The sequence below is a fragment of the Pyrgilauda ruficollis genome, unplaced genomic scaffold (assembly GCF_017590135.1).
Source record: "Pyrgilauda ruficollis isolate IOZ18807 unplaced genomic scaffold, ASM1759013v1 scaffold104, whole genome shotgun sequence".
NCBI lineage: Eukaryota > Metazoa > Chordata > Aves > Passeriformes > Passeridae > Pyrgilauda > Pyrgilauda ruficollis.
The window spans coordinates 1,090,755-1,108,436 of NW_024508545.1; the positions used below are offsets into that span (position 1 = coordinate 1,090,755).

At 42.1% G+C, this 17,682-nt stretch overlaps 1 protein-coding gene across 2 annotated transcripts in view; it reads left to right on the forward strand.

The window, feature by feature from the left end:
• Nucleotides 1–17,682, forward strand: part of SETBP1 (SET binding protein 1) — a 267,152-nt gene that overhangs the window by 41,882 nt on the left and 207,588 nt on the right. Inside the window, exon 3 of one of the 2 annotated variants that reach the window (XM_041469580.1) lies at nucleotides 9,331–9,414. The exons of the other annotated variant lie outside the window; for it this stretch is intronic. Within the exon in view, the coding sequence (XP_041325514.1) occupies nucleotides 9,331–9,414 (84 nt within the window). The remainder of the gene's footprint in view (nucleotides 1–9,330; nucleotides 9,415–17,682) is intronic. 2 annotated transcript variants of the gene reach the window in all.

Here is a 17,682-nt window from a genome sequence, read left to right on the forward strand (position 1 = left end):
AAAAATCAGTAAAAGGTGTTGAAAAAGTAGTTTTCTTACTCCCCTTTTCACTCTGTTGTTTAAACAGCTTTGTAGTTGTCTGGTTTAGAAAACTATTTCTCAGGCTAATCTATTTTTTTTTTTTTAACCTTGAAGCTTTCATTTCAGCTTGAAAAACAAACATAACTTCTGTTTTGCCCACAGATTTGCTCCCACCCTGCCACAATGTTTTGTGATGGCGAGCCATGCAGTTCCTTGAGCCAGCCTCTTTTCTTTTTCCCTTTTCAAAAACAAAAAGCAAAAATCTCTGCTTGTCTGCACTTTCCAGGGATGAATTTTTTTAAAGATGCAGTGTGGAAATAATAGTGTATTTTAGGAAATATGTTTTTTTCCTTTCCTGAGGTCTTTATTGGCACTTTCTTTTTTTCTTCTCCTCTGGTTTTGCAGGGTCAGGACCTTGGGATATTAAGGTGCATCAAAATCCAATGCAACTTTTCCCCCCTTATAGTCACCTCCCCTTGCTCTAGCTTGTGCCACTATAGGAAAAAAATAAGGTGACTTGGGGAGTTAAAGAAAATCTTAGCCCAGCATCACAGTCATCATGTCCTGAAGAATGTGCCAGCCCAGTTCAGGAGATGAGGATCTCCCTTTTCCTCCTCTGGCTGGAAGTCTTTCAGTGGGAATCTCCTTGCTGGAGTGTGGTGCCTCCTTGCCAGGGGAGCAGCACATGGGTTGATCCCTGTGAGCAGGTTAAATAAACAGGACTATGTTTGGGTTAATTGTCACTGGTTCTGCTGCTCTCCATTACTGATCTATCTGGGAGCCTGGCCAAGGAGCAGATGCGAGAGACAGCATCATCACCTCCCTCATCGTCTTCATTGTGTCTGGATTTATCCTTTTTCTTTTCCTTATCCCTCCACCCCTTTTTCTTTTCCTTTATTTTATTCTTTTATTCTTTCTTTTTTTTTTCCACTATTTTTGTTTTTCTCTTTGGCTGAGCAAATAGGCCAGATGGCAGTGAGGGGAACAGACAACAAGTGAGCCATGGCATATGGGCAGCCTGTTTAATTTCAACTCCTGTTGGGAAGTGGCTTGCAGGGAGATAAGTTGCAAAAGCAGAAGAGAAGGAGGAGTGTGTGTTGGAGGGGAGGGGCAGGAGGAAGGGAAGACCCTTTTTGAGATGAAGCAGCCCAGCTGAGAGGAGTCCGGGGCACAGGGGACTGAAACCTTGGCTGCATTCCCGACACAAAGCAGTAAATTAGCTGTTTCCGTGTCAGTTGGTGCAGGAAGTCTTGTTGGCTGCACATGGGAAGGAGAGATGGGGATGTCTGCCTCAAACGAGGAGGAGGAGGAGGAGGAGATGTCTCCGATTTCCATCTCACTCCCCCTGTCCCAGGCAAGCTCCAGCCACGTTTAGAACCTGGGATGCTGAGGGTTTTTTGCCCAGCTGCAGAAGAGGAGTCGTGCTGCCTAGATGATTTTTTATCTTTGCAAATAGGATTGTGTATGTTTTGCTCATATGGGCATCAAAGTGAGATCACCCACTAAACGGTCCTTTGAAGCAAAAGGCATAACTTTTTAAGTTTTGAAACAAAACAAAATAAAAAGTTGACACAAAACAAAATTAAAGGCAGCTTAATAACAATGTAGTTGACAGTGATTCCTCTTTCCCCTTCTCTTCTGTTTTGGCCTTCTTTTTTCTCTGTCTCAATTTGCTTTTTGGATTCAATGTGCAAGCTATCAGTTTCTGGCTATCTATTCACATCATTCATGCATTTTGGATTTTGTTGACTAAGACCAAAGGGAGTCTTGCCTTAAATGTGTCCTAAATGATTTAGGAAGAAAATTAGAGTGAATTGCACTAAATTACAGATATGTGAGGCTTCCTGTCTTTGTTATGATGTACTTAGTCTTTGGGAGAGACTGAGGAGAGGTAGGTGTACTTTACTTACTTGTAATAAATATGTTGCTTTTGAATCTCAGCTTCATTGAAATGTAGTTTAAAATAGCTACACAATTTAGGAACTTGAGAAGTCTCATTCCTGCTGATTCTTATTGGGTTTGGTGTTCCTTGGTATAGGTTCTCAACACTTTAATCCTAGAGGCTTTCTTTAAAAAAACACCAATTTTGGCCAACAACATCATAATTTTGTTCTATTTGCTCCTCTTTGATGAGAACAAGCATGGAATCCCAATAGGATCATCACACACATGGACAATTTGGAGCTCTGTGGATATTATCAGTATCCTGACTGGTGGGTGGGACTCCATCTCGATGTGCCCATGTCTGAGACACAGCTGTGAGCTCCATGCTTGTGTTCGCCAGGGTGGGAAAACTCTACACACCAATTAGCTCTGGAAATCCTGATTCTATTGGCAGGATGCAGATGATCCTGGGCAGCAGTTGCGCTCTAAGCCTGCACAAAGAACTTTTTATATGGCTTTAACTCTGCAGAGAAGTTTTTATTCACTAGAGATTCTGCAGAGAAATGATTATGCATCACTGGCTTGGTGGAGCAGAATTTTAACTTACAGCTCAGGCACTCCTCCACTGATTAGTTTTAACATGAAATAGAAACACAAGCCTGTGATTTATTGGTGAAATATTTAAGATAGATTGTTAAATTATTTAAATAGTGGAGTTTAAAGCAGGCAAGATAAAACAAAACAAAACAAAGAAGGCAGTTCATCCAAATAAGCACTCAGTTTTCCTGAATTTGAAAAATGTACATTTAGACTCACTAGTTATCTGAAAAAAAAAAAGTTTCCGCTTTTATTACCCTCACAAAAAAACCTAATTTTCAATCTTTTTCCGTTTGATCCCTGCAGACTGTGTTTCATCTGCATTGCTAGTAATTGTTGCAGCCTCCATCATTTCCTACCATTCATCTAGCACATATTTGGGCACTCACCCACACTGGATGCAGCTTTCTACAAATGCTAGTGGAGAGGTTTTTTGACTTACTGTTGGTAAAGCAGGTGAGGACTGCTCCAGTCTTCTTGCCTGGGTTTGGACATCACCCATTGCCTTGCCCTTAGAGGTGACCTTCCATCCTTCCTCAAAAAAGCTTGTTTGCATCTGCTACATTTGTCTTTGCCCAGTTGCCCTCTGGCATCTGTATGGCATTACCACGAAGTAAAATTTGAGATGTCTTCTCAAAGGAGGAGAGAGAGGTCATACTTGTGGTCTTCAAAGACTCCAGAGTGGTCGCAGTAACAGTGTAGACTTGTGACAGTGTGAATGAAGTGTGAATAAGCATAAAGATATTTTGTGGACCCTTAACATTCATTTAATGGAATCACAGAACAATTTGCATTGGAAGGGACCTTAAAGATCATCTAGTTTCAACCTCCTGCCATGGGCAGGGACACCTTCACCTTCCACTAGACCGGGTTGCTCAAAGCTCTATCCATCCTCTCTTTGATCAATTCCAGGGGTGGAGCCTGCGTAATTTTTCTAATTTTTTTCCCCTAATTTTGAGACAAAATATATGGGACTTGCTGCATCCTAAGGAGCATTTAATGTTTTCAGTTTCTGATTGTCTAAGATTCTCCAATTTGAGAAATCTTGCTCACTTCCTCAGCCATGTCTGTTCTGAATATCAGATCAATGTAACACATGAAAAGCAAAGGCGATTAGGCTTTGACACATCTTCAGTAAAAACTCATGGGAAATGTGCATCAAGACCCATAGACAGCTTTAAAAATTTTAGTACTTTCTCTTCATCTACTCATATTTCAGCATAAAAAAATAAATATTTTTCAAGTCTGACCTCCTCTAGCAAACCCTTCATCTTGGGCTGTGCATCTGAGAAGGAGAAAACTTTCAAGGTCTGATTCTTTTAAATGTGGCAGCTGAAAAAAAGATAATTAGGATAGGCAAATCCAAACAGTACTTTTGCAAATTGTATTTTTCTTTTTTTTTTTTTTTTCCCTGTGTATGTCTATATTATACTGTTCCACCTGCCTTCAAAGAGAAGCTGATAAAAAGGATTTGCTTGGCCTTTTTGTTGCTGAAGGGGGAGGGCGTCATTTTTGTGTAGTGCTGCGAGACAGATTCTGCAAGTGAAACTACCCCAGCAGGGGCAATCCTGCCCGGAGGGGACAACTCCAGGGATTGAAGCAGATTTTCTTTTTTTTTTCCTTTGCTCTCCTTTGTGGATTTGTTGTGCCGTGAGACCAGGTCCTTTATGGCATGTTAGGAGTGGGGTTTATGGAGCAATCAACTCCATCAGCAGTAGTGGCAATCACATAATGCTTTGGTCTTTTGTAATAGATTTTGTGTGTATGAGCTGAAAGTATGGCCGGGAGGGAAGGGGATGTGAAATGTTGTCTTTATTTTTTTTTTTCTTTTTTTTTTTTTCTTTTTTTTTTTTTTAAGTTGGAAAGAGTCTGTCTGAGTTCCTTTATGCTTTTCAGTCTCAGGGATGAGAGAGAGCATGTGTACGTGTGCGCGTCTGTGCCCATACAGTCGCTCAAGTGGGAAAAAACCCCGTTTGCAGTTCACACAGGAGGAATTTGTGATGGAGACAACAGTGCTAAGCAGAAAGGCACATCCTGATCTCTAGCAAGTGAGGGGCACGCTGGCGGACACACGCACACAACACATACTCTCCAGGCGCTCTGCATAATACGTGCAAAGCGCTGCCCTTTAATGAACGTAACCTATGGTGGCTGGGATGCAGCCGGCCAGACCTCACCATTAATAAACTGGGAACATTCTTCTCCTTTTTAGTCCCTTTCAATGCCAGCCCTGCGTTTTGATCTCCCTTGAATGCTGCTCCCCCTCATTTGGGGCTCCAATTCTGAGAAGATTTGGCGCATTGTTTGAGGTCGCAGGATGTCGGATTGATTTCGGAGCTTTTGTATTGACTCCGGGCTCCTGAATGAAGCTGTCATGTGTGTCTGTGGTTGGCTAGCAGGCTGTCCGGCTGCAAGCTGTGCCTTCCTTTGTTGTTTAGGCCTCATTGAGCTGAGGGAAGAGGCTCATTTCAGGGTGATTTACCACCACCCAAACACCAGCTGTCTGTTGTACTGCTGCTTGCCTCCACCTTGGATTCAGTTCTTGTTTCCCTTCCTTTCCCCCTTCTCTCCCACTCTACCACTGTAGGCACTTGGGTACTGGTTCTTCAAAATGTGTGGATCACCCTGACAGAACAGCAAAAAAACATAACAAACACTGAATGTGTTGTTCTTCCTAATGGTGTTTATGCAGCCATGGGGATTTTTAGAGTGTGCTGTTGCAGTGCTATACATAGTCTCAAAGAATGATATCCCATGTTGGAAGAGACTCACAAGGATCATCGAGTCCAAGTCCTGGCCCTACACAGGACAGCCCCAAGGATCACACTGTGTGCCTAAGAACCTTGTCCAAATGCTTTTTGGACTCTGGCAGACTTCAGGCCTTCTCTGGGGTGGTTCCAGTGCCCGACCACCCTCCGAGTGGTTGTGCCAGCTCCCTAGGGAAAAAGCTGTTTCCAGTATTTTCAATTGCCGTCACTCAAAAGAGAGAAAGGCTAATGAAAACCAAGCAGGTTAGAGCCCAGCTGGACCTGTCAGCTTCTGCAAGGTGCATGGCACAGTGCTAAGCCAAGCCCACCTCTGGAGCTGAGCTTTCCAGCCACAGACTTGGAAGACAGGATCCTACTGTTAATCCCAGCCAGCAACTCCAGAGCACAGAGCCTGGCAGCTCCCTGGAGGCCGGCCGGTGCCATGTGCCTCGTGTCTGACTCCTTTAAGCGGGGCTGGCAGCTCCACACGGGATGGCTCTGGGCAATGCTGCAGTGATTTGTGTGTGCCCTGCGCCTCCCCTGGAGCTGCTGGCGTGAAACGAGTTGTGACCGACCCTCATTTGACTTCTGGGTGATGCAGTTCAGTTTTTCTCGACCACAGGCTGTTAAAACTGGCAACTGCTCAGCTCCTGTCACCCGTGCAGCTGAGATAATTAAGCCTGTTACTATTATTATGGTTTTTTTTTTTTTTATTTTTCTGCAAACTTTGGCCAACTACTGGAGCTTATGGTGCAAGGAGGTGGGTGAGGCCAGCCAGATTCCCTATAAGAGGCGGATAATAGGACATATGTCAAGGAGCCTTCTTGCTCTTTTGCCTTGGGAAGGGTGATGTCTGGCAGTGGATGTGAGTCAGCAGAAGGCAAAGCGATCTTCCCTGTTGGAAAACCTTGTGCCTACCTGCTTCTAAACAATAGCACCTCATGTTATTAAAAGGCCAGGAAACACAGAAATTATTCTCAATGAATTAATACCAGACATCTATAGTCAGTCAGATGAGGCTCCTCTCTTTGTGGTGTTCTTTCTTTCCCTATAAGCATCAAGCACTGCTGGACGAAGAAAGGAGGGAAATATCAGGAGGCAACAACCACAGCAGGATAGCCCCAGCGAGGTGTTTTAATTTCTTAACAAACTCCTTGGGCATTGGAAACTGTAAAATAACATACAGATAAACAAACAAAATCTCACTAACCCTTAGCACCCTGTAGGGCTCTGTTTCAGATCGCTGAATAAAAGCTGAAGTTGCACATGCATGTTTAATGTAACACAAGGCGTGTGCTGTGGAAAAGCATGCTTTCCTCTAATCTGGTTCCAGACAGAAGCATCCAAACAGAAGCCCCTTTCCCTATCCCCACTGAACTGCTTGGTGTATGTGAGGAAACCCCTGAATGACAAGGCCTCCATCTGCTCTGGAACAGAGTTGCGACTGGCTGCAAATGTTGTCCATATGCTTTTTTTTTTTTTTTTTTTCCCCTTTTGCCTTTCAACTTAGCTGCCTAATGTTAGACACCTATCTGCAAATTAATCATCTGCTCGTAAGAAGCTTTCCTAAAATAAGGTGGAGGTAGTAGCTCATTCATCCAAAGCACATTAAGGGAGGTGCATCTGCTGGAAAAGGAGGTGGGATTATTTATCCAGTGCATTGCTTTCATTTGGGTTTTCTTAGGAAATTGAAAGCCCATTCATTCTTGTAGTGTCAAAGGAAAACAAAAAAACTCTCAAGTTTTGGGTTCATATTTCCCTTGTTCTCTTGATTTTCCAGGTGGTTATGGGAAACATCTTGTAATGTCTCTCTGTTAAATAAAACTGGTGATACTTCTGTTTGGGCAGAAGAACATGGCCGTGGTTTGCCATGAGCTCAGGTGGCATTAGACCCATAGAAGGGTCTAAAAATTGGAGTATTTTTCCCTTGGCTTGTGGTTAAAAAAGGTTGGATTATCGTATTTGACATAACAGCTTTGCAGTGGACAGTGGGACAAGCTGAGCACAATGAGACATATGTGGATATAGTTTCCTTACCACAAGTGTATGTTTATGATATAGCCACCCCAAGGCATCCAGTGGCTTTTTGGGAAATATGTGAGTCTTTCCTAGTTCTTTTTATAGTTCCAATTTGTCTCATATGCTGTGGGGTGTCTAGAAGGTAGGTCTCTGTGGTTAGACAAAGGGGTCTCTCCCTGTGCCTCAGTTTCCTGTCTCAATCACAGTCTTTTAATACTCTTGCTTTAACTTATTGTTTAAGCACTTCTGAGAAAAAAAAAAAAAAAAAAAAAAAAAGCTTTAATAGATTACAGACCAGTTGTTGAAGGACTGTAGTAAGAGTGGGCAAGAGTGAAACACCTTTGACAGATGGGAGTCACAGGCAGAGGAGGCCAGTTGGAAGTAGTCCCCTGAAAACCTCAGAGTCTGACACTTTGTAATCAGCAGCCCAAACATGAGGCATTTTGGGTAGTTATCAGATTAGGTATCAGTACAACTTTTTCAGTGTTGTAGTTTTTTCCCAGCTTCTCTTTTGAAAGGAGAGAAAAAGATAATTTCTGCACATTATCTGACCTTGCTGGGATTTGTGAGATGCTGAGCTCACCAAGTAAGAGACCTCTCCACACCTGGCAGGTTGCAGACTCTCCCAAGGTGACCAAAAGTTTATCTGCCTGTTTTTAATTCCTGCCATCAAGGGTGATCTCTCTGCTGTGCCCTGACATTGAGCAATGGCTGCAATTCCTTTTAATCATGCCCTTTCCCTTCCTCATCATTTAGGCCAGAGCATTTCCACTTGGCTAAACTCACTAACCGTGTTGGGATCTTCTTTTCTATATAAATTAATCCAGCTGAAATGTCATGACTGTTCATGGCTGCACATGAGCAGATTCTGCCTCCGTTTCCCAGCAGATGCCAAGAGTGTTTATTTTTCAACTGTGGACAGCAACAGTCTGGAAGTAGGCAATGTCTTTTTGTGTGTGCCTATGGAAAAACAAGTAATTTTGATACATTTGTGAGGACTCCACTGGCTCTTTTTGACTCCATGCAGTTTAAATTCAAGCAGCATTTTTTACCAGGTCTGGAATCCCAACTCCTTTCTGCCATAGTGATTTATCAAGATGTCCAGGTTTGATGAGCAACAAAAATACTTTGGTGAGGAACCAAAGTGACAAATAATCCCCAGAAAAGAACCCTGTTAACATGAGGAACCTTTCTGCTTGGATCGTACTCAGTCAGTCTGATGGGTTTTTCAACAAAAACAAAGATGTCTGAGCTCAGCTTTTTTCTCAGTCTGTTGATTGCTGGTAAAAGGAGAGTGAGTGGACTCTGTTTCATTGCAAATCTCAGCTGGTTTGAGCATCAATCCCTGGAAGTGTCCAAAACCAGATTAGACAGAGCTTGGAGCAACCTGGTCTAGGGGAATATGTCCCTGCCCATGGCAGGGGGTGGAACAGGGTGATCTCTAAGGTCCCTTCCAACCCAAACATTCTATGAGTCTATGTCACAGACATTGCAGAGTCTGTACCAGCAGTGTTAGGTGAGAGTGTGCTCTTGGATTCCTGGCATGGGTTTACCAGGGGTGATGTGGGCCCATTGTTCTACTGAGAGCAAGTATCTCCTGAAGACTTTATTGCACCAAATCTGGGCACATTAGAAGCAAGTAGGCATTAAGTTGGTAAAGGTGAACAGAAAAAGTAGTGTATGAGCTTTTTCTCAAGTCACTGCTGTTTGGTATTGGTATTGGGTGAGTATGCTAGATATGTTCCTGTTCATGTAAGTGTATGAAAACCATGGGTTAAAATAATGTGTTTCTTTTCAGATTTGCTTTTCCACTCTCTTTTTCCACACACCTTGCTTTCCTTCTGCCTCTGACTTCCCTAATGCTGGGATATTATCCTTTGGGGAAGTCTTCCTGGCAGATTGGGAGCTCCCCCTCTGTGAAAGTGAACCTCCCAGCAGCACAGGAAGAATCCGCAGGCTTCCCTGATGCCCTTTCTTCCCCTTCTCCTGATCACAAATACAAGTCTCTTAGTCTTCAGTGGTTCAGACTGTGCTGATGTTTTTCCTTCCTTATCTCTTATAGGGAAAAGTCATTGGAGATGCAAAACTGCTTATGAGTTGTGGTTGCAGAAAAGGGAAAAATTCTCAAGTGAAAGACTCAGATCAGGTCAGTCAATATGTACCTTAACTGGTGAAATCTGAGAATGTCTTAACATCTGGTGGATTTGATCTGTGTTGTTGCATATCAGAATTCCTGGACACAAACAGAGTCCTTGGCATGATTGACAATGGTACAACATTAATGTTTTTGTGTTTGTTACTTGTAGAAAAACCCTCAAGCAAGACTGGGGATTCATTGCACTAGGAGATTTTAATTCCCTAGCCTGGCTCATTCCCATCTGGTTTATTTATTCATGAATTCTGTTTCTTTATAAGAATCCACTCCAGGCAATGCCTTTCTTAAAGAATATTGCATTTCCTTGCTGGCTAAATGCATGCAACCTTTGGTCTCCTACTGTAGCTGCCTGGATGGGTGGTAGTTCATTGCATGCTTTTGTTCTGAAGTGACACCATCACAAGGACGTTCTTTATTGGAGTTCCTCATGACATTTGTTCACAAACCAATGACCAGGTTTCAATATTCATTACTTGGAATGAATGACCCCTTTTTCTAAAATTGGTCAAATTGACGTTGGTGGGATCACTTTTGGGGTTCAGTAATTGCAAGTGAGATGGACTGTGCTTGCAAGAACAGCCAGCTGGTGGTCTCTTCTGTCCCCCTACCACTTGGCACTTATTCAGACTAGCCAAGTTCATCCCTGACAACTTTTTTTTTAAAGTTTTAATGGCCTCCTCTTTGTAGCTCAAGATGAGTTTGAATCTAGAGATAATTTTTTCCAAAAATCAAACAAAATTTGGTTTGAGCATAAACATTTATAAAATCAGGTCACCCAATGTTAAATGTGGCAGAGTGAAGCAGCTGGTCTCAATTACCAAATAACTTTGCTATCTAATGTATCTTGAGGACAGCCTATGTCTGGGTTTAGACCTGAGGCAGATTCAAACTGTGTCCATGAAGCTCCAGAAACTCCTGATAGTTTCCTGAAAGGAAAAGAGAAGAATTCTTAGGAAGAAAAGTGTTTTTCACCTTCAACATGCATGTTCATCAACTTTAATTAATAATAGTGTCTCAAAACCTTGTTTTGTTAATGTTTGAGATTTGAGAACAGATCTCATCTATAAGCCTATCCATCCATCCATGTACATGTTCTGCAGTATTCTCTGTTATGAGGAATGTTGGTCACACTTAAAAATTCTTTCTAGAATTAAGTATTTCATTGATCTGCTTTGTTTTGCTTGGGTGCTTTTATTAGAATTTTCAAATTAACAAATTAATTGTCATGAGCTGTATCATCAGTTTACCATCAAGACAAGTATTCATATTACCTTTATTTAAAAGACTAGCTTCCCATTCTCTCAAATGCAAGCTTAATATTCTCATTTTGAGGTTCTAACACATCAGGGGAAAATTAATTTAGAAATAAGCACTCTTACTAATCTTAGTCTTTTGTATTTTGATGTACTCTGGTTGAATTACTTTAAGAGGACCAAAACACCATTAAAGCACTGGCAGCATAGATCAGAAATAAAGTTGGAACATTTTGATTGCAGAGAGGTTTTAAAAAACACTATCTCTAGCAAACTCTGGGTAGTAGACCTCAAACTCACAAATGGCAATATTTTAATTAGCGTGTAGGCAACAGTTTTCAGACGGAAAAAATATCCCATTCTCTTTGATGATTTCTGGAACTGTGATAAAATATTTTTTACATTCAGTTACTTCCTGAAATCTAATTTTTATGCCTGATGATGTGTTGACCATATCAGTACCTCTTTATTTTCTGTATCAACATAAACTGTTGGGAAAGTGCTTGCTTCAAAGGCTATAAAGTTCATTCTTCATGCTCCTGGCAGGGTCCTGTATATATTTCAGGGGATAGGAGGTAGATGGAAAGGAAACTAGTACAGGAGGGTGGGTGGTAGTGTGGAACATTTGTCTGCAAATGCAGGACCTCAGATCAGCTTATAAATTATCCCCTAGGCCTTGTAGATAAATACAGACTTCTATGGTGACATCGGCTGGGAAAGGCAAACACTTGCTGATGATTGTAGGCTAATCCTCCAGGACAATAATTGCTAGAAAACCAAGGAAGAATTTTTTTAGGAACAGCTTGTTTCACTTTGTGAAGGAGAAAAACAGTGCACTGGATTTAGTTTGGTTTGCAGAGCTCTACCCCTGCCTCCTGCACCCTTTCTCAGATTTGAACGATTTCCCTTCATTATTGTTATTGTTGTTGGGACCTTTTTAATTTTTTTTTTTTTTTTTTTTAATAATGTTCCTTTGCGTTTCACTCTGGTACCTCTGTAAAGTTTTGTGAAAATGTAACTTAGTTTTCATTTGCATGAATGTATGCATAAATATGTATGTGGTTTTTATACCATTAGCTATTTAAAGGCTTGGTTTTAAAGTCACCAGCTACTTTTTAGCTGAAATTTTTGTGAAAGGTGATGTTCTGCAAAGAGCTGATTTTTCATTCATTCCTTCAAGTGAATTTGGAAACTGGAAAAAAATCCTAAACACACTGCCCCAGCTGAACCAAAACATATCCTCATTGCCAAGGATTTAATTGACCAGCATTTCTTACTTCAGCCTGGAGAAGAGGAGACTTAGGGGAGGCCCCATTGCAGTTACAACTTGCTTGTGAAGGGAAGAGGAGGGGCAGACACTGATCTCTTCATTTTTGTGAGCAGACAGGACTTGAGGAAACAGCATGAAACTGAATAAGACGGGATTTAGTTTGGAGATCAGGGAAAGGTTCCTTCCTCAGAGGGTGCTGGCACTGCCCAGGCTCCCCAGGGAATGATCAGGGCCCTGAGGCTACCAGAGCTCCAGGAGAGTTTAGACACCACTCTCAGGGGTGCCCAGGGTGTGATTGCTGGGGTGTTTGTGCAGGGCTAAAAGTTGCACTTAATGATCTTAGTGGGACCCTTTCAAATCAGAATATTCTGTGATTCTCCAGGATGGTTCTAGAAGCAAAGGCACCCCTTGACCTGAGCCCTGCTTCCCTGAGTTTGGCAAAGACACCAACTATCTGCATGGTATTTTCCATGTTGCAAGTCACTAGTGTGTAAAATCTGGACCTGTCAAGGGCAGAAGTCCAAATGGGCTTAGACGGGGCTGGGATTTCACAACAGGCACAAGGAACCCAACATTCCTGTTGGATTTGCACCAGACCAGGAGAGGGACTGGTAGTCTGTGTTCTGTGGCCTCCCAGTCCAAATCAAACCCTGCATGATGATGTAGTAGGGTAAACAGTGCAATATAAATCCCACCAAAGCTTTGAAATCCTCTAAGGGAATAGAGCTGAGTGCACTGAAGAACTAGAGTAGCATCCCCCGTGGATGGTCTCGAGCAGGCTTTGGGTCAGTGAAGCAAGATGATGGAGAGGAGTTCCCAGATAAGGTCACCTTTTGAAGAAAAACCCGCATATCCTTGTCTGCCTTTGGCACCATTGCTTGTTGTTTGTGTGCTTTGTGGGAGTAAAATTTATCCATGCTCTGAGGCCCAGAACCAAGTCTCTGCACCACAAGCATCCTGCTGTAATTGTAAGGTTCATATATGCCCTTTGGAGTGCTTATTAGATTCACATTAGTTTATACTTCCCCATAATGTTATAAAGTTATAAAGTTCCTTATTATTTGAGATCCATTGTTGTTTAAGAATGACAGTCCTGGACTAGGATTTCCTTGTGCCAAGTAGCATACTAACATAAAGAAGGAAAGATGTTTCCCAGGGAGCAATTTCAGTGGTGTGCTTTCTGAGGAAAACAAAAATGTAATTTAAGAACAGGAGGGAAATGTGTGGGTGGGCAAATAATGTGCATATTAGAGTTATGCATAAGGTTAAGAGCCAGAAGTAGCAGAGTGCACCATATCCTCAGCACGTGCAACTTTCCTTTCTGAGGGTTTAGTTTTATTTGCTTTCCATTGCTTCTCCCAAAAGGTGGGTGACTCATCAGTGTTTAACTGCTTTTATACTTTGATTTGCAGTTGTTGTTATAGGGTTTTTTCCCTTTTTTTCCCACCTCTTTGCTTAACTTTTCTGGTGGTTCCTGTGAGATCAGGTGTTACTGAGAAGTCAGATCCACTTTTCCTTCCCTGTGTTTGGTCTTGGTTTTAATATGACAAACATGTGCCTGCTCTGGAAATGGTATCCATGCTGCAGAGTAATTATTTAGTGAATGGTGGATCCAGTTCATGTTGGCAAGGATCAAATTAATCATTATTAATCATGACCCCTCCGACAGTAACCTCATCCTTTGCCTAAGTGCTGCTCTTTATTAAGAAGTAAAAGCTATTAGAGAATGGCTGAGCCATTGCTTTCGTTGCACCAGCACAGGGCTCGGGACTTCTGGCAGGAGGCAGAGGAACTCAGTTCAAAGCTAAAAATAGATTCACATGGCCCATGTTCCAGAAATGAAATAGGCAGCTTCCCCTGTGGGTTGCTTCGGCCTCATCTGAGTGTCCTCCTTTCCCCTGAAGCCTCACGAGATTTTGACTCTTTCCAAAGGTTGAACTCAGTGTTAGGGATTAAATAATCTCTCTCAGACTTTTTTTGTTTGTCTGCTAATTTGTTTTTCTTTTCAAACTGAAGCCGATTTCAGTATAATCTAATGCATGTGCTGTCCTTGCAAGGATAGGATTTTAAGATCCATTTTAAGATCCCGGTTGCAGCAGGATTCAACAGCTGGTGAGACTAACCAAGAGCTTAGCTCCCTGGGACTTCAGTTGCACCTAGCAGAGCCTAAATCAAGGACACTTTTTGAGGATTTCTGGATTCCTTGAAGAAAACACTGCACTGTTGAGGTGAGGCATGCAGTGATGTTCATCTTGTGCAAAACAGCTGTAAGAAGTCAAACTTCTCTCTCCAAGTCACTGGATTGTGGTTTGCAGAATTATATAGATACATATATATGTCAGAATAGAGCTTTCAGGCACCAGAGGTCTTCTGAGAGTAAACAGTAGTTTAATTTATAATTATTTTGGTTTCCCTAGCAGTTTCATGTTCTTTTTTAAAAGGTGAGGCAGTGCTATCCATTGATGTTGTTATTGTTTCAGAAAAAGCACAATGACTTAAGTACTGGATTGAAACCAATCTCCACAACCTTCTCATCCCACAAAGTCCACCTTAATTACTTTTTAAAATGTTTTCACTGACTGTGTGGAATTCCAGGACAAAATCCTTTAGGACAGAAAAGGAAAGGAAAACATCTTTTGTCTCCATCTAGCTCTTCATTACCTGGCCGGTAGCAGTGGAAAATTGGAGCAAACCTGCCACGTTATTTTGACCTTTGCCAAAGTTGTTGTGGGAATAACAGTGTTCAATGGTTGAAGGAATTTATAGAAGAATAAAAGTAACAGCAAAGATGAAGGGACCAATACAAATTGTCTGGTAAGCTGCTGTGAAATTTTACATGTTCAGGGCTACTGATAATTTCCCATCTTAAAAAAACAGGGTAGGAGGTTGTAGGGGAGGAGGGTGAAACGTGTGTAAAATAAACCCTCCTCTTTAAATAGCTAACTGTCCTGGGCTGAATTGTGTCAGAGCTAAGTTCCTTTGGCAGCCAGCACTGTTATATCTGCTGAGGGCATAGCAGAGGACTGAGACCAAATTTTGGAGAATCTACCTTAGCCTTTGTGTCTCTCCCTTGCATTTCTTACACTTGTTAGCAAGAAACGCACTGAGGCATGAAATGAAGGAGTGCAAAGGCTCCCGTACTTTATCTAAGCAAATCTGGATCACACCCCCTCAGTTAATGTTTCTCTCAGCTAAAAGAAATAAGAGTAATAAAAATAAGTGAAAGCATTGACTAACTTGGAATTACATGGGTGGAATGAAGCAAGAGGAGAGAATTGTAGGAGTGAGTGTTTGTTGTCCACCATCTCCTGTGCCCACATTTGCGGCAGAGTTTGAATCTCTGCTTGAAAAAATCATTGGATCATGCACAAGTTATAAAGACCTAAAACAATAAGTAAAATTTAAAGAGAGAGGCTGTTAAATGTCTGTGGTATCTGGGCAGTAAAGGGCTTTTAAAAATACTTTGCTGGTATAATAAAGCAGGGTAGAAGATCATACAGAGAACTTGGAACTGTAGGAAAGTGTTCCAGTCACTGAGAACTCATAGAAGTGTTATATATAGCACCACTGATAAACACATCCCTTTTGGATCTGGTGCCTATTAAAAGCAACCTTATACCTCTGTCATAACACTTATCTAACCAATTAAATTTTTAGTGTTCAAAATACTCAAGCAATGCTTGTGCATCTTGTTCTTCCTGCCACGTCAGAGTGTTTCACCCTTCCACGACACAGGTGTTTCCCTTAGCAAGTCGGATCACCTTCACTTATCCATTCACTTGCTGCTGGTGGTGCTCTAAGGAGAAAGAAGTTTCATTTGGTGAACCAAAATGCTGCCGAAAATTTAATCTCAGAAACGTTTTATAAAAGCTGGAATCCTGTCTGTGGGATCTGGCAGGGGACTAGAGGTGTTTGAGTAACAGATGTCTCAGATGTCTTTTCTCAGGACCTTCCAATTTCATACAGCTGTTGTGTTCAGGTAATTGCTGGATCTGCTGCTGAGCATCTGAATTCCTGGTGGCTAGGAAAGTTTTTTAGTTTCATTCATCTGTTGGGAATGGAAGCTGGGTGGATTAGTCCCCATTCTTTGGATTTCTGTAAGTTTTGCAGTGATAGCATTATGAAAGAAATTTCCTAAATGTAAACCCCTGAACAAAAGAGATTGAAGTTATGGGTGTCCTCTGCAAGTTCAGCTGTGGTAGATTTGTCTTCCAGTGGGTTACACCTCCCTTCACACAATGCCATTTGTAAGCTGACATTTCTAATGACCTTTTATAATCACCTATTTCCTTTTCTCACTCATTTTATGAATAGTCTTGTACTCACTTCAAGAGTTTTCCACTTTATGGTCTCCTCTTACTGTTCATATTAATTTCAGAGTGGGTTGGGCTTCCTGTAAAGTGTAGCACAGTGTAGACTGAAGTTCAATAGAACCTTTCCTTTCTACTGGAAAAGGGAGACCAAAAAACTCATAGTGCCCTTTCTTTTTGTTGCAGCAAAGGCTTCAGAAGTGCAGTCAGCAAATTGCCTTTTTTCTTTTTCTTTTAAGGCCCTTCTGAATGTGAGCATTAACACAGTGCCCTGCCCCTGTTCAGGACGTAAAGATTGGGGCTCTGACCTTTTCTAGTGAGTGATGATCCCCTTGCACTTTCCCTCCTGAGCTGGAGCTGGTGATGATGTTTTGTCCAGGCTCTTATTCAGGATATGCTTTCAGCCAACTTTACTTGACCCTCTGCCTTCGGTGGGACATATAATTCTGGACTTCCTGCCCTAAATTGCTGTGTACTGCCACCTTGCATTGATGGGTCCTTTGTTCCACCTTGGAGGCAGGTTCATTTTGGTGCTGGATGAAGGGAAGGTGTACTGTTTTGAAAATCAATTTGAGAGCCCTCTGAATGAAAAGTGTTGCTAACATGAAAAATATTATTGTTATCAATTGTCATCCCTGGCCATCCCTGTGCTGAATTTGAAAGGGTCATTTATACTCCTCAAAGGCAAACACATACCAGCGTGTTAAAAGAGAGCTAAAGCAGCTGAAGAAAATGCTGTGTTGTGGAACTTAGGCTTTGAAATCCTAGGGAGAATTAATAACTGTTTTGTTGTTTTCACTGATCTCTGCATAGATGGGGAGGGAAAGAGTGATCCCATACCCTCTGCCTTAGCAGCTTACCTGCTGTCAGGAGACTCAGCCAAGGCAGGAACAACATGCAGATGGATGAGGAAAAGGCCTGGGCAAAGATTTGGTCTTGCCCATTTGATAATTATATAAGAAGGACCATTTTCTTCATTATTCTCTGATTTTCTGGCTGCCTGTCATGGAATCACAGAATCATAGAACATTAAGGGGTTGGAATGGATCTTAGAGACCATCCACTCTCTACCCCTCCCTGCCATGGGCAGGGACCTCTCACCAGACCAGGTTGCTCAAGGTCTTATCCTGCCTGGCTTTGAGAACTACCAGGGCTGGTGCATCCACAGCCTCCCTGGGCAATCTGTGCCAGTGTCTCACAGTATAAATTTTCTTCCTGATAGCTAACCTAAATTTCTTGTTTTACAACTTGTACCCTTTATTCCTTGTGCTATCACTGCAGTTCCTGCAGAAGACCCCCTGTCCAGCCTCCCTCTGGGCCCCTCTCACATACTGGAATGTTGTTATGAGGTCTCCACACAACTTTCTCTTCCCCAGGCTGAACAGCCCCGCCTCTGCTGCCTTTCCCACTCTGTCCTGTTACCCTT